Genomic DNA, 27326 nt, shown 5'->3' with positions numbered 1-27326 from the left:
CAGCAAGCCCCCAGGGCCTGAGTGCCTGTGGCAGGCAGGGCCGCAGCTCAGCCGTGTGCCAGGCTCACTCCGGGGTGCCTGAGGCACCTTCCCTCCTGCCAGCAGGGGCTTGGAGCTGCTACAGGCAGTGCACTGACTTTGTTCATGTGTGTAAGGAAGCCACTTGTCACCTCACAAGCCCTGCCACAAGGGATGAGTGCGCACCCCCTGTGGCTCATGAGGTGAGGCAGGGCCTGAGGCTGCGTGCGGCATCGTGCAGCCTCCTCGGGGCAGCAAGCTGCCTGCTGAAGGCACTTCTCCTGTCAGCGAAGGAGTTTTGAAAACAAACAAACACACAAATAGTGCTCTGGCTTTTTAATGGGCATTGTTTCCTGCTGCAGACGTGCCTTCCCGAGCACTGCTAAAGCATTTCACACAGCCAGCTCCACAGTGTCTTCATGAAGAATTCGTGTCTATTTTTAGGTGCCTTTCTGGGACAAATCCTATTTCCACTGAAGCCTAATGCCAGCTTAGTTTTCACTTCCAGGCAGTTAGCGGAAACTAGCCGCTGGCTTTGCGAGCACACACGTATCTCACCCTTTTGGCACGGCATGTGCTCCCTCTCGCTTGCTCTCTCCCTCTCCTTCTCCCCAGTTCCTCAGCCTTGCTTCTGTGTTATGAATTATTAGTCTCTTTTAATGTGAAAATTACCTGCAAAGCAAACCCTGTGTTTCATTTCAGCCCATCCATTGCCATTTTCCTCAAGCAATCTTTCAGCACTCAGCCACCAGCCCCAGGGGAGCGGCAGAGCCAAGCAAAACTTTGTTTGCTCTGGGTTCTCCCTCTCGCTCTGACTGCCGGGTTTGTAACGTTTAGCAGCCCGGCAGAGCATAAAGTAGTTCTAATCCTTTTGACTTAATAAAATATGGCAGTTTTTTCAGGGTTTTTTTGAAGATTTTTTTTTAATTTTTGTTTTTCCTTTTACATTAGGTGTAAACATCTCCTACTTAAACCTAACACTACTCTATTTTTCTCACAAAAGGATGGTCCTCTCCACTTGCAGTCGAATTTCCCTAACATGAAACAACGAAGGAAGGGCCTTTCTGCTTTTGATACTTACACCCCTAATCGGATTTATGAACACATTTGGAAAGCACATACACAGCTTGCGTATTTGCACTCACTCAGTGAGGCTAAAATTGGCTGGGTAGCCCCTAACTACCGGCAACAAATCCCAAACATATTTCACATAGTCCTTTAAGGGCTGGAAAAGCAAACAAGCCCTGAGCTGGGCAGCTCGCTCCACCTAAAGGAAGTAGGAGGCAGAAAACTCCCAATTTAAAATAAAGTAATAGCCAGAATTAATAAAATAATAGGAAAACATCGATAAAAGGAGAAATAATCCCTTTAAGAGCGATGCTTTGGGAGTGCTGGTGGTGAGGAGGCAGCAGCTCGGAGCAACCCTGCTCATTCCAGCAGCATTTCCACCAGGGATTTCTGCCAGTGGGACGCTGGTGCTGGGCTTGGGGGCCAACTGCAGCTACTGAAAGGGGAAAAGGCCTGGGAGAGGGTTACTGCATTTTCCTGATCCCGCTTTGTCGGTTTGATTTGGTACAAATGCTTAATTTGCAATACGTGAGCTATGTTGGTTATTTATGCTTGTTAACTTTTTAAATAAAAGAACTTTTAGCAAGTTGAATGAATGAAATTTGCAGTCGTGGGTAAAATGCTAGGACTCATTTAAAAACAGAGAAGTTTGGATAGCAAAATAATAAAAGGGATTGGGGAGGGTATCTTTAAATATTTAAAATACAGTGTTTTGTTGTTGTTGTTGTCGTTTTTTGTTTTTGTTTTTTTTTTTTCCTGTATGTTTGTTTTTTCCTGTGACAAGCAGGTCTTGTGATTTCCACAGAGAAACTCCGGGAAACTAATTCTCAGCACCCTTCCTGCAGCCCTGAAGCCCCGAGGGGGCTGCAGGACAACCTGGAGACTTGTTCCCAAGTGGCCCCTCCAGCTGGGTGCCATGGCCATGCCCTGCAGGCACCAGCACCTGTGGGGCTGTGGCATGGTTTGTGGGGCTGCTGGGCATTAAGTCCTGGTCCTGAAGGCAAGCGCGAGATGTTGCTGGTCAGGGCTGCACCTGTGAAAGAAGCGCTGGTGCTGTGCAGGCTACGGCTGGACTTGGGGAAGTCCCCTCAGCCCCTCCAGGTCAAATTGTTTTATTCTGCATGCCCCAGGTGCGGGATCATGGCAGTCGTGGCCAGAGGCAGAGCAGGGCCAGGGGTCGGTGAGCCACAGGCATTAAAACCAGCCTTTGATGGACACGGCCCTTGAAGGCTGCTGACCCTGAATGGGCTGAAAAAACTCGTTTTTGGTGCCGAGAGCTGTGGCTAAAGTCTAAGCCCTTGCACGAACCTGCAGGCAGATCTTGAGTCAGGCAGCAACAAGGTCTCTGTGAGCCCAGGCATGGCCACCCCAGTCACGACCACCCTTTCTAGGAGAGGAAAAGCCACAGCTTTCTAGGAGAGGAAAAGAAAAAAATCAGCCCAGCATACGGCAACCAAAGGACCCCGGGACAACTGGCCAGAATTAACAGACGCTTTCAGCAAGTTGTTTTTTTTTTTTTTTTTAAATACATTTATTACCCAATGTTAACACATTAAATGACTCTATATATTGCTAGTCAGAGCAGCTTACAAAATGCCAGAATGCATCATAAACTGGACAGCCACAATGAATAATTACAATGTGCATAGTGGCTAAGCTCAACACTTTAATATAGCTTTATGATTTGCAGAAAAATTAATTTTAAATCATGATTCCTAAAACAATCAATTGTAATTTTACCTAAAACTTATACAAAACCAGGCCACAATCTTTTTTTTTTGTTTTGTTTTTTTCTTTAAAACACACAGTTTTCACGCTGTAGTAACTTGGAAATGTGCAACCGTGTCAACAGAGACAAAAAAGCCAAAGTAACACGAATCTTACTTTCATGCAGCTATCAGTTAAATATTACATATTCTGGAATGATTTTACACCAAAAATATTTCCACAATAACTTGCTTTCATAGGGGTGGATCGAAGTTTTGGAACTTGTAAAGTAATCGAACAAGATTGAGTTTTAGTTGTGAAGTGTTTTACAGTCACAACACAGAGGCGACAAAAGTTAATTACACATTTATCAGGCAATAATGTAGCTGTGGTAATACAAGTTACCATCTACTTACTATTTTTTTTTTTCCAATCAGCTCACCACTTAATTTCTGCAACATATTGGGCGTTATTTGGTAGTATCTAGTCAATTAACTTATATCACCACTGTAAGTAAAAAAGATCAGGATTTCAATGGCAGTTCACAGAAGTCTTAGTTATATTTTCATCTTTACAATGACCCTGACAAATCCTAGAGAAAACTTTTTTAAAGGCTTTCCTCCTGATTCTTCAGCTTCCATCGTTCCATCATGTAATTGCTTTCAATAAATATCAAAGATCTAAATAAATATTTACAAATTATTCCTCTAACTTCTCAAAAAATAGCTGGATGATTAATGGGCGTATGACTCAGTCTAAGACCAATCTTTGAAAGAAACTAAAATGCGGAGACACTTTAAAAGAAAAGCTATTTAAGTAAGCTTTACATCTATTTAAAAAATTGTCTCTGAACATGGATGCAATTCATATATCTATATATAAAACAAACAAAAAAAAATCATTTTTCAACTATCGATCCATTCCTATTGGTAATGCTTCTTAATCCAGACATTCCGCAAAATACAGACTTTTTACAAATCACGGCATCTTTAATACAAGAAAATTAACATGCATTATTCTTCATTCTGAGTACAGTGATGGAGCTCATTATTAGGCAATGACCCATTACTACAAACATAACGGCTTCTGTGAAACTTAAGTGCTTTTTCTCCTTTTATTATCAAGTTACAATGGACCAGGTGACACCAGATCATAGGCAGTCAAATGACATTGGATTGGGGAGGCTGAAGGGGGCGCAATAAAGAAATTTGTAATGCCTCATAATTCCACATATGAATAAAGGTAGTTGTTTTTTTTTTTTTTTGCCTTTTTTTTTTTTTTGGCTTTTCTTATTCTTGTTACAAGCACTCATGTTAGGACAAAGATGAAATGTGCAAACTTCAAAATTTAAATATTCATTTTTCTCTAAGATCCAGCTCAGTAAAAGATTACCCCAGTTCCCTGTGATTTTAAACTACAAGATCAAAGCTAATATTTTGTTATAAAAGTTATATATTGAAAAGAAATAATGAAAATAAAACACAGTTGGGAAATATTTAAGAAAAAATACGCAGGACTAGCACCTGCTGTGTCAACCCTGTTCCCTAAATTCAATCATGTACCCACTGGTATAACCAATAGATAATGCCTTTAAACAGTAAAATTAAGCTGAACAAAACCAGCTCAACAAGGTTAAGAAATAAATGTTACATCAAGGTAGTATGCTTCGTTTTTCTGAAACAGTTCTGTAGTTCTTACATTCAGATCTAGTTTTCAAATGTTCCTTTTGTTAAACTTGCATGGTTTTTTATTTTTAGATCTGCTGTTTTTAAAGATTAAAATCTCTGTAAAACCTAAAAATGTTTTAAAATTTGCTGAAAATGCAACAAATTCTCTAGTTTAAAATTATTTAAAGTAACCTGCTCCCAGAGATGTTAAATTCATTTTGCTGACAAAATTTTGGAGGAGCACTGAACAGAAGATTGAAATTACTGTGCAAAATTTCTTTTACGAAAAGTGTTTAAAGGCTGGTGCAAAATGGGAAGCAAATTCTAAACAATTTTGGCTTCTTGGAAACAAAAACCGCTGTGTCTGAGAATAGCAATCATCGGGGTGGTTTACTAGGGGAGGAACAGCTCTTTCATCTTTTTCTGCGGCAGGTACGTTTGTGTTCGGCATGCCAGTGCTCCTGCTGACACTTGATGGAGCAGTAGGAAGTGTTCCAGCAGCAGTGGTACATGGCCTCCTCTTCACAGTTGTAGCACTGGAGAGAACAAACAAGACGAGATTATTGCCCTCGCAGGACCCCTCCTTAAAACACACTCGTGTTTTCACCTGCTGGTGGATTCACCAGTGCCCATGGAGCAATACGTCTCTTGTACTTAGGCCTGGGGCATCCAAACACAGCAGGGCACTTTTCACACAAGCTGAGGAAAGCAGCAATCTGTAGCAAATATTCACCAAGTTTTCATATTTTCCATACTTTGGATTAATGCTTTTGAAAAACCCATCTCTAATTTCAGAAAACTCACCTCTCAGGGCAGTGGACTGAGATTTTTCAGCCACTCAATACAAGAACCATCTTTTACTCTACATTTGTATAATGACATCCTGATCTAGGTCTTAAAAGCTGTGATAAATCAATGGTCACTACTGGCACAAGCAGGTTCTGCACAGATTTCAAGATCTGCTTTCCTGAGGTTTTGTTACAAGCCTGATCTGTCCTGAGGCTGATGATGGCGCTGCAGTCTAGTGAAAACAAGACCTCCTGCTACAGCAGTGCTACTGGCAAGAAAGTGCCTTGACCTTCCCGTCTTTCAGAAAATGGGGAAGGCCTGGAGAACACAGGAGGGCTACGTGGGGTCTTGGGCTTTGGCATGGTTGCCAGCATGGTACAAAATTCCTGGAAGAAGACACGCTGCACAGCCCCTGATTTCTGCAAAAATACCTGGCTCTGGGTAGTGCCAAGGCAAAGAGGATTTCCACCCTGGGACACGCAGAGTGCCCCCAGTTCCTTGGTAGCTGGGAATAACCCTGTGGCCTCTGGGGAGCTAAACAAGGTAAACACTGCTGGTAGTCAATGAGGAGGCTGCACCCAGATGGAATGGGCTCTGTCTCCCGCTGGTTTTATTCCCCTTAAAGGAGTGCTGCACAAGCATTAACTAACATTCTGACAAAACCCCACAAATTTGAGTGGTGTTACTGCTAAGGGAGCTGCTTAAACTCAGCACCCTTGAAAAACAGAATCTAATGATCTCAGATTTGTCCTTCGGAATTTGTCATAATCAGAATCAGAGAGTGCTTTTAAGAATCCAGTCTGAAACACCCAACATATGCTGGGAAATGGATGGAGAAATGTGCAGGCTGCATGCACACCACGGAGTAAAGCAGGATTTACTTTTCTTTGCAGTGTAGCTACAGCATTAATAAAGCAGAGAACTACAAAGAAAACAAACCCAATTGCCTTGAAACAAAACAAAAACATAGCAAACCTACACACTACTAAAAGGCACAAGAAACTGACTTTTACATTGGCTAAACCAGTAACTTTATTTACATCAGCAATAAAGGGACTGCCCGAGCTCCAGGAGAAGGGAGCCTCTCCACTTTGTTTTTATATCTTAGCTCCAAGGAAGTTTATACGTACAAATGTCTGCAAACAAGTGTCCTCTCGAGGCCTGTTTTCCTGTTTTTTTCATGTTGCTGGCTGCCCGTGAGCCTGTGGGAGCCATTAGGATCATCTGCTGGAAAGGTGCAGGGAACAGCTGCACCTCTCCCTTACACACAGCACGGGCCTCAGCCCCGAGACCAGCTCACATCTGCTTGCTCGGAGAGATCAAAAAAAGCTAAGACAGGAGAGGACAACTGATCTGCAGAACCTGCCGTTCCTTGTACACGTGCTGGCCATATGTGTGGGATGTATATCTCCCCTATGTGTGGGATGTGTATCTCCCCTTAAAAAGGAAAATATAGTGTCAGCCGAGCTGGTACCAACATATATGGCAGAGAAGGCAAAATGCCAGCCAGCCTCAGGCCTCCTTCCCTTTGAATCTTCCTCTGTCTAAACGTTATCAGCCACGTGGGGGTTTGTTTCAGACAGCACCCATCACGGACAAACTCATCCACTTCAAAACAACCTGTTGCAAGTTAGAATAAATATACATGTAAGCCTTATTGTAGGAGACAGAGGTTGACAATGAGCTATGCACCACTTTAAGCTATGCTTATGTGCAAGTAAAATAACCAGGAGAAACTACAAAAGATACAGAAGGGGAGCAGCGCTCCAGCCTGGGTTCTGTTGACCATCACACTGCAGACCCATGACCATTATCTCTGCCTTTTCATTTCTTCCTTTCATTTGCTATTCACTGAAGGCATCTGTATGAAGTCCAAATTTTCTGAAGATATAAAAATGAAATTCGGTTAAGCCAGGGGGACTGGGACCAGCTAGAGAAACAGAAAATGTGGTTCTTTAACCATGAGCTAGCTCCTGAGGGCTGGGAGTGCTTCTGCTCGTGTGCCTGTCTAGCACCAACAAAATGATCCCTTTATTCTGACCAGATTTATTTTTTTTTAGGTATAAGAAAAATACAGATAGAGTATGAATAATAGCAGCTGCATTCCCAAGCCTAGACATCTGCATTACGCAAAACCAGAGGTCTCTGGTTCTAATTAAAAAGCAAAGCCACCAAAACTCATTTAGTATGTGTTAATTACATGAGATTTTAGTAAGGAGGTATCATTATTATAATAGCAGCGTACAACAGTGGTACTGTCACCACAGACACACCAGGGACTGTCATTAGTACCACGGAAAGACAAATCGCTGGGGAGTTGTGTAATTGGACCAGCTCCAGCCACCCGAGGCTGTGTGTTGGCAGGCAGATCCATCAGCCTGAATGCAAAGGTGTTTATCCTGCCCTCCCTCTCCCACCACATGAAAACCAGCTGCCTGTACAAGGCAATCATTTAAGGTGGTAACTGACAGCTCTGGGCCCATAGGAAAAGGTGAGAGTGTCAAACGCTCCTTGTATCTTTAATTGTCTTCCTTGGAAGGAGGCATCACGCACGTGATGGTAAGATGCAGTGATGTGGTACCACGGCACTCCAAAGGACATGGTAAAGACACATTGGAGAAGACAAATGGAAGCCTCAGGAGTGTCCTTCCTAAATTCTGCCTTCTAAAGAAAAACTAAAACCAAAATCCAGCTATAGCAAAGAGCCCAGGCTCATGATCAAGTTGTGATTGAATTACTGCCTGTCAGCTGAATGGGGCAACAGTTCCCGTGTGTACACTGAATGGAGCAGATTTGACATCGTTTTATGGTGGTCAAAGCCAATTCAGTTTCCCTCTCATGTATCACAAGTGAAAACACGCATGCAGACACCAGGGGCTGGTGACTAATTAAACACAGTAACTTGATCAGGTTTGAGACCTAAATAACTTGTGGAGTCTGCAGAGACAGGTACACAGGGAGGAACTTGCTAACTGAGAGACCCAAGTGCTGCAGTGTCACGACACACACAGTAAAACTCTGCTAGGAACAGAGATGAAAGCTCTATAGGAGCTCAAAAGGTATTTGAAATAATTTCTCTTTATTAAAAAAAAAAAAAAAAGTAACTGTGATAGGCAGCAAACTATTGTCTCACTTCAGTACGTCTCTCACTCCTCTATAGAACACAGTTTTCTCTGCAGGGGGCACCGTTTCTGCTGTAAGAACAAGGAGTAATGAGGCTGCACACAAACAAACAGCCCTGAGCATGGGAAGAAAAACTTGCTGCAGCCCTGAGCCAGGGCTGGCTGTCCCCAGGCAGCAGCAGCAGCTGGGACGGTGGCCGTCCATCAGCTCAGCTGAGCGTGCCATCTTGTGGCAAGGCACCGGCACATTTCTCAGCTACACTTGGCAACACAAAAGCTCAAAAGTAGGTGAGTGGAAACTCCTAGAGTGACCCTCCTGTATTTTATAGATAGCTATTGCAACGCAGTGTGAACGTTAGCTTTCATTTCCTACTTCTCTGAAAATTATCAGAGAAATAGACAATGTTGGATGTGTGCCAGGCTCAGTGATCCTCAGAAAATGAGTTTCCATTCATACTCTGCTAGAGACTAGCAGGACAGTGCTATAGGACTTGCAGTGTTTGAGCAGATGCTGCACAGCCATCTGGGAGAACACACTTTGGGGCTGAAAAGAAATCACAAAACAAACAAAAAACAGGGAAAAGTTTGCAGCGTGTAGTATTGCAGGATGGTAAGTTGGATGCCTGTTTTCACTTTTCTAAAGGACATGAAAACATGCTTTTAGCAGGCAATACTACAGATACGGGCTTAAAGTCTGAATAAGGAAGGGAAATAAATTTTAGAAAGTCATGTCTTAAATATGCAAGAACATAAAAGAGCTGCAGAAAAAGCTAGGTGACGAAAAGGCCAAAATTACATCAGTATCAGCATTTTTAGCAGGGGAATCCAAATAGATACAGACAGAGTTTGTACTCTCTAGGTACTCTCCAGGCTTTGAGATCAAAGGAGTGTGAACATAGTGTATAATTTCTCTGATATGGAGTACAATTGCATGTGTTTAGCAACATTTAGAAAAAATATTTTTGATACGAACAACTGGTTGGACTCGAGAAGATGGTCCTATTAACACTACCTAAATAAGATGAAAGTTATCAGAACCTGGAGTTCAAATTTGGAGGTGAAGAAAACTCAAAAGCTGAACTACAAAGGAAAAAAAAAAAAAACAAACACATTATATCTGAGAAACAAGTGAAAAGCAATGCTATTACAAGGAAGAAAACACCTTCAGTTGGCCTGCAGTCTGCATTATACATTTCCAATTATTGTCTGGTAATAAATTTTTGAGACTTACCCACTGCTTCTTCTTGGTCTGGGAAATCAGCTGCTTGTGCTGGCCTGCTAGCTTCTTAATTTCTTCTAAAAATTCTTCTTTGCACTTCTCCTTTACCTGCTTACATTTTCTGTCCATCTCACCTTGTGCATTGGCCACAGCTTTATTTACAGCCTGCCTTTTCTCTTCTTCCATCTCTGTACGCAGCTGCCGTAAGAAAGTAATTCAGCAAAGCAAGTCAGTGCATAGCTATTGGAGTAAACCTATCTTTAAACCTCTACTGATGTGCATGGGGGTAACATAATTAGAGATTTCTTCTATTCAGAAAAGAAAAATCTCCTTTAGAGCTATAACAAAACTTCCATCCCATAAGAGATGTCCACAATAAAAATGTCATTATAGTTCTATTCTGCAACACAACTACAAAAACAGCTACACAGGTTCCATGTACATTTTTTTATATATCAGTTTAATAAAAATATGAATTTATTTATCTCAGACAAATACTTCTTCTTTTCTAAATCTACAATTGTATATAAATTTACAGCAAGGGCACAAGAGAAAATACAAACATGCCTCAGTTCAGTATCTTTTAATATTCATTGTCAGTGAGATTCCTTTGCCCTTGCTTATGTATGTAAAAGTTTGTTGTCAGTCCTACAGGGCATCTAAACCCCCAACATTCATTTCATAGTCCTTCCTCCAGGAAGAAATTCTTATCTTGAGACAGGCATTTAAGGGAGGTCAGATAAATCATTCTCTGCGTTGTCCTGCTTTCTCCAGCCAAAGGTGACCAGCTCAGACTTAGGTACCAAAATTTTTGACAGTGTATCATTAGATGAGAAAATTCAAACAAATTTCAACCAATCTATTTAATGTTTAGGTCAGAAGATTGACGGAAGAATTATTTATGAATAGCATTTAAACGATGTCATTGTTTGCAACCACACTTGACAATGGAGACAAAGGAAGGCTTTGGAAAAGGATAATCATGAATGAACAATCACTTTCACTTCTGGATCACAAACTAACTCCACTGGACTAGAATCAGAAAAAAAAAAAAAAAAAAAAAAGCAAAAGCTTCCTGTTTAAACTAAGGCCTGTTGGTACAGAAATGGCCTGAAAAGCAATACTGACGACTATTTTTACGTGGTCTCTTTGGAAAAGGGTTTTTACCCAGTTTCTGAAGGGTGGATGTTACAAAAGTAAAAAGGAATGTGAAAAAAAAAACAAACAAAACAAAACAAAACAAAACAAAACAAAACAGAAACGTCTCCTCTCCTCAAACCAGAGTGTAGGTGGTGTCGACAAGTATTACCTTTTCCACTGCCTCTCGCACAACTCTCTCAGTTTCTCTTTTGTGATCAGCTTTCATCCTGTCCTTGAAATCATTAAAGATTTTGGTGTATTTGTCATGGCACATGTTCTGACACACTCCGTCGTTACTGGTCTGGGTGCTCCGATGCAGCATTTTTGGAGAAGAGGCACTTAACTTCTTGGTCTGAGTTGAGACTGAAACTTTTTCAATGGGCTGAGGCATTGTGGGAATTTCCTGGCTTGAACTTACTGCTTCAGTTTCAGGTTCTGGCTCCTGCAGAGAAAGAACAAGCTCGCAAATCCAGATATCAGAACTGAACAAGTTAACTCGCAGCTGCCCCGGAGAAAAAATGTTATCTGACTAACAACAGGGCAACTAATATAAAAGGTGTTTGTTGTTACTGGGGAGGCTCTGGTCAGGCTTTTCTGATCTTGTCTAGATCCCTCATTTCTCCAACCCTCACTTCTCCAACCTCAATGAAAAGTACCACCCCTAGAATACCAGAGGCTATGCTGAATCGCTGCAGACCCACTGGCACCAGTAAAGGGTTTCCACAGTTTTCTCCCCCTCCACCATTACTTCTGAAGAAACTGTAACAGTGTGGCCAAGGTGCCTGAACATTTTTGGCAAATTCTGGGCTTACTCTGGCCCAACAGGCTCCGCTGGAGTCTGTAATATTCCATTTATTTCATAGAACTGCTGCAAAGATTGATTAGTACTTCAAAGGTGCTTTGAAGATGAAAGACTAATGAGCGTCTAGGCCTTGCTTCCAATAATATAGAACTAGGCTTGGATGACCACAGAAGCTTTCTGTAATTACACAATTATCAAGAAAGAAATCATAGTTACTGTACTGAGTTTAGCTTCTCATGTTATTACAGTGTAAGACCAGTTGTTTCTGCTCTTCAGAACAGGTAGAAGTAATATCCCTGCAAACTGTTGGTGATATTTGATGTGTCTGAAGACACTGATACACATTGCTTGTTTCTTTCAACTTGTAATCTGTGTGATGGGGTACTTCTTACACCAAGAGTCCGTATGTTCCCTTTTGCAACTATTTTGTCTTTATTAGGTCACTCTGATTGACCTTTGGATCACTGATCAAACATAAACAGGACTAAGAAAGCAAACGTTAAGACAGAAATAATGAAGCAAATCACAGCATCTGCTTGACAGAAAGTGCAATTAAAATGATGAGACATCGTAAAGTGTAGTCCAAGAAAGACACCACTCTCCCTTTCTGGCGCTCAAATATAGTTTGTGCCCCGGGGAGCTACGGACAAGGGAGTTGTGCCACTGCCACCACATTGATGAAGGTGCCTTGCAGAGCTAGCCCTGCTGGATCAGATACAATAGGCAAGCACGTGCCCAGCTCCTAGGAGAGGCAGTAATTGTATCTCAGGCACCAGGGCAATCCCACATAGCTCTGGTGCCAAAATAGCCAAAGCCTGCTCTGGACTCTGTAGTGGGGCCCTAAGCCCTGTGCTTATGTGCAACTTTTTCTCAGTGTTCATAATGCAGTTGAAACAAGGCCAGGAAAATGTACTCTAAAGTTAGGAAATGCTAGATTTATGGCTGTCTCAGCAACTGCCCTCTTGTGTACAAGCATAATAACACAGTTCCGTAGTTACATGAACATAGGTTACTGTTTCTCCCAGTTCACTGTCTGTGAGTTAGATACATGAGGAAATAATTTCTGTGGGCAAATTGGGATATGACATGTTACGAACTTAATATTCTTGATCTCACAAGACACTTTTAAATTTGTTTTTTTTTTTGTTTTTTTTTGTTTTTTTTGTTTAGTTACTAAACTAGCTGAATTTGCCCTAAAGAGAACTGTTGATTTATTTATGATACAGAATATTACCACAGTGACACCAGAGGCTTGCATGTAGCAGGTATGATTATGTTTGTTGGCAAGGAAGACCAAGCTCTGGGGCTAGAATTTCTAAGATTAATACTACAAAACCAGTAAAAAGTGACAGAAGCCAAAGGAGCATCTATTACCATTTCAGACTTTCAGTATTTTGCTATCTCTGCAAATGTGTAATTGAAGTTACTTACTTCTTTTTTGAGTTCCATACTCTGGTTACGTCGTCCTTTCTTTGCTCTTGGTTCCTGAGTAACCTTCAGCTGTGAACATTAAGGAAAGAATACTGAATCATTCCAAACAACACTGCATATGAGTAGCATTCACTGTAACATGACTGATGAACATTTTCTTTGTGAGTTTTGCAATTGCTTAGTATAGCAAATACAAAGTTGAATACAGTTATTAAATAAGAAGCATGTACAGTAAACTTTCCACATTATCGGTGATGACTATAATCTGATAAAAGAACAAAACTCACAAGTTCTAATATTCAATATGTATTTGCCAAAATATCCTTAACCATTCTTTGCTTCATTTCACATGCAAATTAAATTGGTTTTTGGAATATTCTGATATCAGCAACTCATAATTAGGTAGCAGATCTTGTTGAAGCCAGAAAGTAGCAACTATCAAAAAGAAAATGTATATTACCAAAGACAGTAAGATTATCTGGACTTGCTATAATTTATTGTAATTGTATACATGGAGGGTCATTAAATGTCGTGGCTTAGAAAAAAGCCAATCTCTAGCAAATAGAAACAAGGATAAGATCTAAGTGAACGGTATATTATCCTACAATTGCTTACAGTAAAGTTCTTACTCCTGACTTTGAAGCATCCAGTACTAGCTAGTGTTAGTGATACAATACTGCAGATTATTTTAGAGCTCTGAGTTTGATGGCTGCTACTACTGTTTCTCCATCTGGGAAACCAGTGACAGAGGAATAAGCATTAACCAAGTGGAGGATGAATGGGTGAGATGGAATAGAAAATATGCAAACGGATACTTTAAAACTTGAAAGACTGGCAAAACTGTTAACTTTCATAAATATTATTTGTGATTGTTTTCCTGTTTCACTCTACACTATTGCATGACTATATGCACAACATTAAATAAAAGGGGCTACAAAGGGCTAGCTAAGCAAACCAGGCTAAAAAGAGAAAATAGCTTCGGTAAGAAGCATCCCCTTAAAGCAACATTTAGTTTAATAAACTGTAAGATTCTAGCCACAAATTAGATAATAGACCTGTTGGACCAAAGGGCAGAGGAAGTGGGTCAAAACACACCGATCTTTTAAAATACAGACAGAGAGAGGCTGGTGGTTTTAAATGAAGAAAGATGTTGCCAGGGAAGAGGTTGCCAAAAATACCAAGAAGAATCCTGCAAGCTATGAAAATCTTCCTGCCAAGCCAGTGAATATGTAACACCCTCTTGGACAACGAATGACTAGCAAGGACCAGCTTTGATATGGGAATTTCCATGTGGCAATGCAAAGTTTTCTATCTTGGGCCTCTGTGCTCTTCACCTTTGTTAAAGCAGCATAATTTTTTTATTGTTTTGCAGAATTATTTTTGAATTACTTTAATCAGTTGCTGGTCACATGCTCCTAAAGTGCCATGGTTGCACCTCACTTTAGTTGGACTGGCTGAAAATGTCATAGCTGGTGTTACTCAAGGATCTGTAACACAGAACACAGTCCAAAGGGAACACACTCCAGCTGTGAAAAGGCTGAACAGCTACGGGACTGTCCCTTGATGAGAGTCCAAGAAGGCAGTGTTGCAGTCCATCTGATATCCGTGACATTTAACTTGAACATGCCTGTTTAACTTTAGAAATCTTGGTCTGTCTCATCAAGGTGCTGTAGGTGACAAAGATTTTGAAACCTTCCAGAGGTCGACTGAGAAAATGAGGAAAGAGAAAAACTTTACATGCTTGCTATTACTAAGCTACAAAACATGGGGAAAATAAGCCTTTGAACCTTCTCACAGTTACCATAAAACTGCAGACAGAGCACAAGGCTAATATAAAAGTAGATTAACCAAAGATACGTCATTTTTGTACCCTATAATAAATTTTCCCTGGTTGCTAACATTGCAGTGGCACTCACTTGCTCATTGCTGGTGGAGGAGATACTTGACTCTGCCTCCTCTTCCCCTTTATCCTCATTCTTTGATTTCCAGAATCTTCCCTCACGAAGAAAACGCTGGTGCAGTTCCAGCTCATCACAGGCCTTCTTCCACCCCATACTGCGTTTCACATGCAGCCGATGGATGTTAACTGTGATATCTTGGATGTTTTCAGAGGGGATCCAGGCCCTTTTGAATACACGGTACAGACAGGTTCAGAAACATTAAATACAGAAGAGGGATCTTGACTTGAAAAACTGACTTCAAAATAGCTGACAATTCCTATTTACACGGTCTCCTACGTTTGAAAAGACGTGCTGCATACTGTTAGACGTTTGTGTTATTATAAGCACTTACTAGCTGTGGGTGCTATGGCTGAAATTCTCTCTCATTTTTGATGAGCCACAAACCTCTCCCAGCACCAACAGCACTCCCATCTCCCTGCTCTCTTGCTAAATGCCCTGAGTCACGCACAGAAGCATCTTTATTGAAGGTTCATTTTCTAATCTGATTTAGCCCTTGACCTCTCTCCTAAAAGTGTCAAGGTATCTACCAAATTGTCACTTGGAATATAGAAACTTTGTGGCTGGATCCCGTCTATCAGGACAGAGCTCATACAGGGATCGTCATGCTCTTTTGAATTGAATTCATGCCAGTGACTTGGTTCCAAAGGTACTTTGTCCTCTTAAATATTTTCAGAGAGTCCTCATAGAGTTAGATGGGCAGCTCTTGACATTTTGAAAGGTTATACTAAGCAGCACTGGATATTAAAGAAAAAGAGTTACTGCCATGCACATCTACATAACAGAGTAAATACAGTAACAAATTAAGTATCTGTGGTCAGATTCTCAATTCTTGTAACATAAATATCACTTCAGAGAAGTTAGAGAAACAGTTCTAATGTATACCAACTGGGAATTCAGCCTTTCATTTTTCAGTGCATTAACTAAGCAATGACTCTAGTAACAGGTATTTTGCCTTTTCTACCAGCACACGTTTAAGAAAAGTTGCAAGCACCTCATCCCACAATGGTCATGTTACTTAATAGTTTGAAGCTGTGTGAACTTAATGCCAAAACTACAAATGAGGGAAGCTGCATTTGCAAACAGATTCAAAGTAAAACATTCCATGATTGTGACACAAATAAAGATCCTTTACCCACTTTATGTCTATCAGAAAATTTTGGTAGTTTATAGCAAATGAAAACGTGTTATATGGTGTGCAAGTTATGCTAAAGGCAATTTAAATAAACAGCCTCATATAATACCATCACTGAATTCTCTAGGCTCTTTCGGGATGCTCCAAAATATACCACTTTCCCAACAACCATAAGTTTGTTTGCAAATATCTCTGCTCACATATAAGCATATAAATCAAACAAGAAAACAAACAAACAAACAAACAAAACATCGGTACATCCACTGCTATAACCCTCCCCAAACACTGAACAAATGACAACTGAATTTGGAAGTAAAAGCTGTGAAGTTTCCAATCTAAAGATTTTTTTCTCTGAAACTGCAAACCATCTCACAGCAGGAACTCCATCAATGTTCTAGCACTGAGATTGAAACATTAGTGATGTATTATGCTATTAAAACATAAAATTGTAGTGTGCCTGCTCAGAAGAGAGTATTGCACAGTCAATACTGCTGGTAGTAGGAGTACGTTTCTGTCCAATTTCTACCTTGGCCTGGATTAGCAGACTGCTACTGATTTGACAAAACAGTTCTGTGGACAGAAGTTCATTTGCTTTCTTTAATTAAAATGGCATTAAGTAACATCCCTATGGCAACTGTGGAAAGGGAATCTCTGAGCCATTTGGCAACTTTGAATGTGTTAGACTGAGCTTTAAACTTTCTGAAACAATTATGGCATCATACTCAGTCTTTCTAGCGTTGGCAACAAGCTAAGCCAGGATTTACAACATGATAGATGAGATAAACTCTTTTAAGTATTGTTTGGAAAAAGCAGCACATGGAATTAATAAATTACCTTTGGTGGTGATGGCCAAAAAAGCGAACATCGACTTGATTGTCCTCTTTCTGCATGACTTTGGCTGGCCAAAACCCAAAGCCTTTCATTTTGGCCCAAACCAACTCATGATTAGGTATCTGCAAAAAATGTAGTATTTATTATTGGATATGAAGTATTAGACCAATTCCTCCCACAAATATTTTACTGTAATACTATACTAGCATCTTAAGAACACGGTTGCTGTTTTTGTCTAATGCCTTTTTTCATTTTTATTTCCTTACAATACATGTTTGCCTGTTAGATATATTGGTTGGATCAAAGTCAAAAAAACACAAAGTCTGAAAAGGGTGTAACTGTCTATTGAAAGCAGAGATCTTAAATGCCCCCCAAATTAAACTTGTCTTTCTTTACAGCTTTCTGCAGGAGTAAAGTTTTATTTCTGTAAGCTCTTTATTTCCTTGTAAAAGCATTTTAACTGCCTGATAACTAAATTTTATTATCTGTATTGTTACAGCTTTGAACCTCAATCAACATTTTGTTTGTGTAAAAAATCTAGATTTAGAGTCTTAACTATGTATTTGAAACACGCTTACAGAAATGCACTTCAATGCACATTCAATGGACTAATGACACCAAAACTGCAGGTATTTATAGTGAAGAGCAAACAAATAAAAATCTGTGTCAGCAACATACGCAAGGATAGCAGAACCAATTGTCAGGTCGCGCATTTGACAAATAGAAACAGTTCTTGCAAAGCTGCAGTTCATCCAGCTGAAAAACAAAAACATATAAATAAGCTCCAAAAATTCTATTTCTACGACCTCACTAGTATAACTGTTTCTTAAGAGGTAGAATTTTTCAGTCCTGCTTTCTAATTGGGTGGAGTTACTTCTGTCTGTGTAAATGAGGTGTGAAACAGTGACTTGAGAGCAGATGAAAGACAAGCTGCAGAAACATTATTCGTGCTTTTGAAAAACAAGAGAGGGGGAGGGACTAATTGAATTCCTAATGATTTATTAAAGCTAAAATGCAAAGTATAGTTCTTTAAATTCATCAATATTTAAAGCAGATTCTGAAAAAAATTATTCAACTGTACAGAGTAAGGGTGACAGCTGCCCCTAGCTATATTTTTGGTCTCCTCTGAACACTGACAAATGTTTCAATGCCAGTTACAGAATTTGGTAGGAATCCCACTTCAGTTTGAAATTATACTAGCCAGTACAATTATTTCTACTCCAATCATGTATTACTAGACTATTTCAGAACTAAAAAAAAAAAAAGAAAGAAAAAGAAAAGCAATTCTGAATCAGCAGTTAGAATTTCACATCCTTCTCGTATTTGTAATGGGAAGGAATCATTCTCCTAGATTCTGAAACAAAAAAATAAATAGCTTGTCTATATTGTGCTTATTTGGTACTACTTACTTCATGACATGTGTCTTTGTAAAGCATCCTCGCTATATCAGCTTGTTCACTGTCCGCTATAAATTAAAAATAAAGACTATGAACAATCACAGTATGATCACAATGCTTAAAAACATTTGCAGCTGCTATGACTTTCATGCTGCAATTGTCTTGCTTTAGAATACAAAACATAATTCAGCCACTTGGATAACCCTTCCATTTAAAATTTTCTAATAATCAGTTCTGTATTTGCTTGCTCTTTTATGTTTATATGCAAAAATACTGTTGGGAGCTTTTAAACTGAACAATACAAATACAAATCTGAGAAGGAGCAGCAGGGACACAGGGTTGCTTTAATAAGGATCCAGTTCCTTTCTCTGGTAATGTCTTAACAATTGCCCTAAAACATGGTTCTCTGCTATCACCACTTGAAGGAACACAGGTACAATCAATTTCTCCTCAAATCACTGTACAATCAATTTCTGCTCAAAGTAATGCTTCAGAAAGTATTTATCACTATGGGTTTCCTTTTACACCTGCGCATTTCTCTATTAGCACATTCACATCTCTCCCTGTCAACAAGTGTAGGTTGTCTGACGCTGCGAATAGAGTGATCTCAGCCTCCTCCCAGTTTCCTTGAGGTGTCTGTGGGGGAGAACCACATCTTTACTGAAATGATGGCTCTGGAGAACCTTGTTACTGGACCTGGTTATAGCTTCTAAAAGCGGTGGTGGTGTTTTTCCCTTCCAGCCAGGCTGTCCCACCCTATCAAATAATCACTTAAAACCTTCCCAGTGGCTGGCAGCTTATCTGATGACCCTTTCCTGATGGCACCAGCAGGGCACTTCTAGTGTGGATGTAGCTCTATCTGCTACTGCAATAAGGCGAGTATTGCACACAAGCAAAAAAAGAACAAAACAAAAAAACAACACACACACCTGTAGTGCACATTTCTGCTGATACAGCACATCAGAGATTGTACCTCTTTCCACTCTAGAACAATGTATGTACGCTGAAAGAAATCTGTAGTGTAGATTGACTCAGAGTTTAGGTTGCAGAAGAAACAGGATGGCAAAGTTGTAAATTCCCACTGTCAGGCTTAACCAGAAAGGGTGAAAATACGAGTGTAGAAGGTGGGCAAGAGCAAACCCTGCAGTAAGTCAAGTTCCCTTGTAAGGTTTGTAAGGGCTCTCAAATGACTTTATCTACACTTTAGATTATATTATACCAAATTCAATCCTTAACTTGTGAGCTTCCTACACATAAAGATAAATCAAATAATGCAAGTAGTAAATGCAGCACTTTACCTCCATAGAAAATCACTGTGTTGTGTAGAAGCAGCTGAGCATCTGCTTTGAACTCCTCATAACTCCTGTACTTTCCTTCATTTACTTTCTATACACAAAAAAAAACAAAAAACAAAAAACAAAAAACAAACAGGGCTGTGAAAACACTGTCAAAGTACTGTACCTATTTTATGCAAAAAAGCCTTCATGGAAATCTGCATTATGCAATACAGATCAGACGCTGCCTTTCCTGCATACAGAAGTAATACTCATATGTCTTTGACATGGTTTGCTAGTACCTGAACACTGGCTGCAGTGGTTCCTTTATGCAAAGCCTAGCAGTAAAACAGGTGCTTTCATGTTTGATTAAGTTAGAAAAAAACACAACATCCTCTCAGTTATAACAAGTCCGAGTAGGTTCATCATAAGATGTGACCTAGGATACTTGTTCAAATGAAGGTATATTCCCTGAAGTAAAGATTTTATACCATAAAATACATGCTAGTTTCAAATTGATGTTGACTGCTTTTATAGTTCTAGGATCTTCCTTTGACGGTGAGTGCTTTCTGATGAAGGCTGATGGCTTTAGTCTTCCAAACTCATAACTAAAGCCTACAGGGAGCCATCCAGTTCATTTTCCTAGCGTGGTCTAGTAAGGAATGCAGTCTTTTCAGTTATGCTCTGTGAAGAATATATATGAGAATTCCAATCATCAAACAAAAAATCTTCAGTTTCTGGGATGTTACCAAGGCCAAAAAGACCTTCTGTGGAAGTGGGTGAAGGTGACACAGTGAAAGGGAAGCCTGACCAATTTTCAGGTTCCACCAGTATTGCTGCTACTTCAAGCAAGCCAGTAGTGGTTGTCTCCAAAACTGTCAGTGTAGCTATTGTTTATCCATATGTTTCAATAACAATAATAAAGCAAAGGCTTTTTACATCTGTAGTTGTAAAGGACAATATATACTAGCACGCCATAGCAAGCGAGTTGCAGCAATGAATAGGTGAATATGCCGTCCATTTTGGCCATGTGTAGTTCATTTACATGAGTCACCATCAGACCTTCAGTTCAGAAAAAAAAGGAAAAAATATCTACTAGAACTTTATTTTTGGAACCATTAATACAAAACATGCAAAAAAAAAAAGTCATTTTCTGTGATCAACAAAATAATTGGTTCTTTATGAGTCATTCAGATGTTTATAAAGTTGACATCTACACAATGTCACAGTGACTAACATTGGAATATGGTCAAAAACATCGGGCCAGATATGCAAACACAGGCACTCAAGTCCGTACTCAGTGACTTAGATAAAGCATACTTAAAAAAAAAGATTTCAGCTACCTGCAGCTCCTAGTAACACCTTACTACAAAATGGATTGAGGATATTCTGTGTCTGAAAACTAGGCACTACTCAAGGTGTTTTCACTTGGTTACCTATTCATAAGGAGAAGTATGAAATTTTAAGGTCCCATATTCAATGCTGGCTACTATACTGAAATACTCGTCATGAGGAGAATTAAACAGGATTCGTGTTTTAGTCCTTAAGGTTATCTTCACTGATAAAAGACACCATAAACAATGTGAAAGTTAGAAAGCAAATCACTCTACCTCCTGTATAGTAGGAACATCAACAGCTGAGTGCACCAGCCTCCGATACATTGGGTGTTTGTTGTCCTTCCCTTTCTTGTTTAGATCTATAGCCTGAAAGGACCATGAGACAGTGCAAGCTATTACATTGAGAATCTGCTTAAAACATACACAGAAGATTAAAAAATTGCAATAGCTTGGAATATTTCAGGTAGGGAACACACAAAGCACAACTATTCCTCTACAGTCTTACACATTACATGCATCTCAAACCTGAAAAATGTCCATTTCAGAAGAGCTGACCCATGTCTTCAGAAGAGTTTATGCCCAAGGCATAAGCTATTCCTGCCAGAATGATACTACTCTAAGCAATGAGACATGATAAACGTATGTTGAAATACACACACTGCTTATGACAAGGGAAATAAAATGACACCCTCTTGTAGCCCTCCTTCCAGCACAGTCACACATGACCAACTGCAGTACATCCCCTACAGTGCAACCCAACACTTGGATAAACTTTCCTGATTCAGACTCACCCGCTCCTTCATACGAGAGACTATGAACCGCAGGTATGTGCTCATCTCTTGTTTGCTTGTGTTTTTCTTCTTGATACTCTGTCAAAGAAAAACAGGACCATATTATTATTTTAAATTTGACTTCAAAGTTCATCCATCAAAAATTTTATCAGCGTCACAACATTTTTTTGAAAAGGTAACTTTGGATCACAGTATATATCAAACATTTTTTTCTAGGGAAAATATTTTCTGGGAAATCAGTAACATTAACACATCATAACAATCATACGTGTTGCTTTGAATTATGAGGACTTCAACTATAGAATTACAGGTTTTATTTCCACTTATATTCATACAATTTTGTCAAAACCTCTCACGTAAAAAAGTGTATTAGAATAAAGTAATGAAGAATGGCATTTTAGGGAGTATTTTAATTATTATTTTTAATTAGCAAGGCATTAATATTTTCAATAAAATAAGAAATAATTTTTAAAAAATATATCCATTACTATCTATAAATTATGTGCTTACTAGGCAAACAGACTCTGTCTAGGAGGGACTCAAACACAGGATTGCTCTAGCCAGTAAAAACTCTTTCTATCACTCAAGAAATATTGCAGTTATTATTTTTTGCGGTTCTTCCCTCATGAAATCTAATTCAGATTCTGGAGCACAGACTGCTTCTTTTTAGCAGTTCAGGACCCAGAACTTTTCATCATCTTGGACTAGTACAGAGTCTCATCCCCACCCTTCAAAGTCAACCCAGGCTAGTGGGAAGCAGAAAACATGCTGCTGAAAAGCAAGTGGCTCTCAGATGCCAAGTGTGCTGCTACAAACCAGCCTTTCCAACCTCTGGTCACAGCGGCTGTGCGCACAGCTCTGCGTGGCCTTACAACAGCTAGCTGAAGAGTGCTATCTCCTCCTTGCTCTTGCCTACAAGAGTTCTCCAAAACAAAAGCGCAGTGAATCAACAGCATGGGTTCCAGGCTTACTTTCCTGCAGTCATTCTCAGTCTCTATAAAAAATGTGTACTCCTCCTCGCACGTCTGAATACGCTGAGTGCCAAGCTGAGTTCTCCCTTTCTCATGCATCACATCACCACCTGTATGCAAACTGAGGGGACCATACTCTTTCTGCTACACCTGCCTCTTCAAATTTCCATGGTCTTTAGCAAGATCTGCACACTTATGCAGATGCTGCTTAGCAAACAATATTATTTATGATGCACAAGAAGAAACAGAATTCAGTTTTCTATGTCCTAATAGGTAGCTACAAGAGATAAGAGGCTTATGAACTATTTTAATCACTAGGAGTGTGTTACTTTTAACTGAAGCATTCATATCAGACCCTGAACATATAGAGGGAGGAGATATGTTGAGTACAGAGCAGCTACTGTTACATATTTACTTAGCAGAGTATAAGTTACACACTACTACAAAAATAAAGAAAAAAAAAAAGAAATTTGACCAAATCTCCTCTGCTTATATTCCTCGTGAAAGACACTGACAACCCTGAAATCACAGGTTGGCCTTTGTGCTACAGCAAACATGTAAACTATTAATCTCAGGACTGTACTTACTACCTTCTTAAATTAAATCAAAATTGTACATAGCACTACCGAGGTAGGTGTTTATTCAATTGCTTAACGGTATGCATAGGATCATTTCTAACTGTGCTGAAATGTTTCTACCTCACCATAACATGGCATATGCTGTACTGTTAATTGCTTCTGCCCCATAACGATGAACCTACACGGGTACTTCAGCATGCAGAATACCACGATAGCTTGTTCCTGAGAGGACACTGCCACTATTAGGTAAAATGCAGTATTGTGGAAAGGGCCAGCAGCAGGGCTCTCTAACACTTCTATCACATTTAAGCATTATTTTCACAGTGTTAATCATCCCCAGACCTTCCGCCCAAACTCTGGAATGAGACAGACTTCTACTCTGTGCTGTATGTCTGAATCACCTTCTGTATGTTCACGTTGAAAGTAAACACGGCACGCAGCAGTCTGCCTTGAGAACGTGCATGATGCTTGCATTCAATTCACCTAGTCAGTTTTGCATAAAACAACAGTCCTACTCCAATGGAAACCTAAAGGTGCATTAAATTTTCTGCATTATGAAATGCCGCTGTCATGTTGTTGTTTTAGACAAGAGAGCGCTGTGTGCTTGCTAATGACACAGCATTTTAACAGACTGAGACTTATTAGGACACAATAAAACTGACTTGCAGAGACTAGTCCTCTTTTTGTGACATGGCTCTGAATTTATCATCCAAGTATTTCGAAATTCATGTGAACCTTTTTTCATGCCTGCTGGGCAAGACAGTTTGTGAGAGAATGTGTTAAGATGGATGGTTTACAGATTTATCCTTCAGATTGTAATGAAAGAAAGTTAGCTGCTTTTGTATCGTTACTGATGTCAGCAATTAATACCATCCTAAGCACCAATGAAAATGATATAATTAGCTTGCCAATTTGGGCAAACTTGATTTTCTCCACTTTTCTTTCAATTCCCTACACTGATTTATTTTAAGAAAAAAATCGATCTTCAGGTTCTAAATATTGAAAGGTAATGAATTTAGGGAATAGAAGCCTACCAGCAAGCAAGATGTCTTTTTATGGAAAGGTTACTCACCCTCTGTAGAAAGTTACAATCAAACCACTTTATTCATTTTTCAGCAAAGATTAGCCCTCTAGGAGGTACCACTAACACATTGTTTGGAAGCTATGGCTGAAAATGTGTAATTAAAAGAAAACAAAACAAAATAATAAAAAATGAAACAATTACGTATTTTGAAGACTTGCAGTGTTCTTGGGGAAGCCAAACTCGAAAAACTTCAAGCAAGAAAATAGACAATATTAGATGGGGCATAGATTTACATAAAATCTAATTGTTTTGCTCTAACACAATAAAATGTACCCACTTTTGGGCCCTTTTATAGCCAGAGTGATATAAAAGCAAGTACAAATGCAAATCAGGTCTCTTCATTTCCTACTTTGGGGAAAGGCAAACAATGATGATGGCTTGTGATTCTGTACAAGTGGTAAGATCCACTGCACATCCTTTCCCCCAGTCAGAGCTACTAAGACACACTACTGCAACCCTTGCTCAAGTACAAGTTTATTTCAAAGAGGCTGCTAAGACTCAGTTCAGCCAAAAGAGAAGTTTGAGGATCTTTATACTAGCAGATATACTCTTTGTAGGACATATCATGTTAATATAAGGATTGCACTTGTTCTGGCTGGGGTGGAGTTTATTTTCTTCACAGCAGCTGGTATGGTGCTGTTTGCCAGACTTGTGACCAAAACAATGCTGATAACACACTGATGTTTTAGTTATGGCTCAACAGTGTTTGCACAGCATCAAGGACTTCTGTGTTTCTCACCGTATCCCCAGTTAATAGTGTGCAGGAGGCTGGGAGGGGATACAACCAGGTAGATGACCCAAGCTAACCAAAGAGATACCCCATGCCATGTGACATCATGCTCAGCAATAAAAACAGAAAACTGAGTGTTTAGGGACATTAGCCATCTTTTGCTCAGCTAATAGCCAGCCTTTGTTTGCATCGCTTGTTTTATTTTCTCTCTTCTTCCACTTCTCAACAAGTTTTCTTGCTTTTACTCCCGCTTTCCTCTTCTCCTACCCCACTGAGGAGCAGAGGGGGTGAAGAGAGGGAGCAGCTGTGTGGTGCTTAGCTGCCCACCAGGGTTAGGCCCCAGCAAGGAGGCATTTTAAATCACACCAATTTTTTAGAGAAATCCATGGCCTTTCTGCACTGAATCACAGTAAACTGAAAGGCTTGGTCAGGCATACATGTTTACATAGTGAATGCAGGAGTGAAGCCATAAACTTGACAACAGCAATCCTCATGTAAGAAGATTCATGAGACCTGTAGGTAGAAGGCCATGGCTACAGCCTAACTCTGCTGGTGGGTGCAGGAAATATTTTTATATGCTTTACTCACTGTGCCCCATCTATTTCTTAGAAGCAGGTACCTGAAAGTTGGATTTACATTGCTGTTGGTATTCAATATACCAAACTAATAATACTGCTTGGCTGTTAAAGAAGGCAGCAATACACTGCAGCCTGCAGGTGTGACTGTAACAGTCACTTCTAGTATGCTTATAGTGCAGGAATTCACCACAAGACTACATGAGGCTGGTAGCAGCTAGGGGGACTCTCAAAGAAGGCTCTGTCCTGCAGGAGCAGTTTATAATGGAAGTGACTGTCCTTCGCACCCTGAGTTAGCAGCTGTAAGTCCTGGGGTGACTAGGTCACTATGCTGCAGTTCCTGCAATTTTCCTTTTGAGAAGGAAAAAAAATAGAGACTGCATGGTGTAGGTTTGAGAAGTGCAGAGTTAGTGGCAGCATTCTGTCTAGCTATAACCAACACAATTATATTTTCTCCTTTCAGTCTCCCATTAACCAAAATTTTTCCCTTCCTCCCTCAACCATCAGTGTGCACGCACTGAAAAGCTCCATGTATGGGTGAGAAAAAGTTCAGTGATGGATTAGGTGAAGGCCACTCAATGACAGATACACATTACTAAGTCACCAGTTCCACTTTCAGAAGCGATTCAGGTTTCCAGGGCTGCATCCACTGAGGAGAGCTATGTGTACAAAACTAACATTTATCCACCGTTGCTGTTTACAAACTCCCTGCTTCACCCACAGGCCCTCGGATTTATTTTTTTTTAATTTTTTTTTTAGGGCTTAAATTTACAGAGGAATTTGGTGCTATATATGGAAAGCTTTACTTCTCTGCCATCCTCTTAAACTCTCTGCCCTGAGTTAGGCCCTCAGGTTTTCTGCACCAGTGAGAAAGTTATGCAGGCACAGAGGACGGGTCACAGAGCAACCAGAGCCCTGACAGGGAACAACAGCCAAAACCACTGCCTGGGAAGAACACAGCATAAGGCCTCCCTCTTTCAAGACTATATGCAGTTACATGAGACTTTTCAGACAGTTAGGTGCTTTTGGAGACATTACAGCTGAATCCACAAGTCAGTTTGTACGATGCTTTCAGTAACTGAGTAAGAAGCACCACATAAATTAAATATGCTTTTATGTGCACAGAGAAGCTGGTAGGAGGCTCCTCTAAGTGGAGGCTTCCCAGTTTTCCCACTACTGTGGGAAAAAATGCTGTATTAAGTATGTCCTATGCAGTGCCCAATTCTGCCGTCTCCCCGATTTACTTCAGGGGCTTTGAGGTGAACGGGAGAGGACTGCTGAGCACCTCCTCAGAGCTAGGCTCTGTGCACCGAACCAGGTGGTGCTACCATGGGTCCTGTACTAGGCTCTCCCTGCACCACCCAATTCACTGCTATTTGTTGTGTACAAATGCCAGGTGCTGTTTAGGGAACATGTCTTGCAGTTATTGTACTGGGTCTGGCTGGGATAAGTTCGTTTTCTTCATAGTATCTCTGTGGCGCTATGTTTTGGATTTGTGACCAAAACAGCATTGGTTACACAGGGATGTTTTAGCTGTTGCTGAGCAATGTAAGCTGTCAAGGACTTTTTATGTCTTGAGCTGCCTTACCAGCGAGGAGGCTGGGGGCACTCAAACAGCTGAGAGGGGACACAGCCAGGACAGCCGACCCCAACTGACCAAAGGGACATTGCACACCGCAGACATCAGGCTCACCCACCAGTA

The 27326-nt window shown here is 40.2% G+C and overlaps 1 protein-coding gene across 6 annotated transcripts in view; it reads right to left on the bottom strand.

Moving 5' to 3' along the window:
• Positions 1–3905: 3905 nt before the first annotated feature.
• Positions 3906–27326, bottom strand: part of ZMYND11 (zinc finger MYND-type containing 11) — a 105848-nt gene continuing 82427 nt past the window's right edge. For all 6 annotated transcript variants that reach the window (XM_068673467.1, XM_068673466.1, XM_068673471.1 and 3 more), the window contains 11 exons: positions 21687–21764; positions 21169–21261; positions 19583–19670; positions 18297–18352; positions 17566–17643; positions 16891–17009; positions 14880–15087; positions 12964–13032; positions 10900–11172; positions 9603–9788; positions 3906–4996 (listed from right to left, as the gene is read on the bottom strand). In XM_068673467.1, coding sequence (XP_068529568.1) covers positions 4874–4996; positions 9603–9788; positions 10900–11172; positions 12964–13032; positions 14880–15087; positions 16891–17009; positions 17566–17643; positions 18297–18352; positions 19583–19670; positions 21169–21261; positions 21687–21764 — 1371 coding nt within the window. In that variant the 3' untranslated portion in view covers positions 3906–4873. The remainder of the gene's footprint in view (positions 4997–9602; positions 9789–10899; positions 11173–12963; positions 13033–14879; positions 15088–16890; positions 17010–17565; positions 17644–18296; positions 18353–19582; positions 19671–21168; positions 21262–21686; positions 21765–27326) is intronic.

Source organism: Anas acuta, chromosome 2, assembly GCF_963932015.1.
Source record: "Anas acuta chromosome 2, bAnaAcu1.1, whole genome shotgun sequence".
Classification (NCBI taxonomy): domain Eukaryota; kingdom Metazoa; phylum Chordata; class Aves; order Anseriformes; family Anatidae; genus Anas; species Anas acuta.
This window is presented reverse-complemented; position numbering and strand designations above follow the sequence as displayed.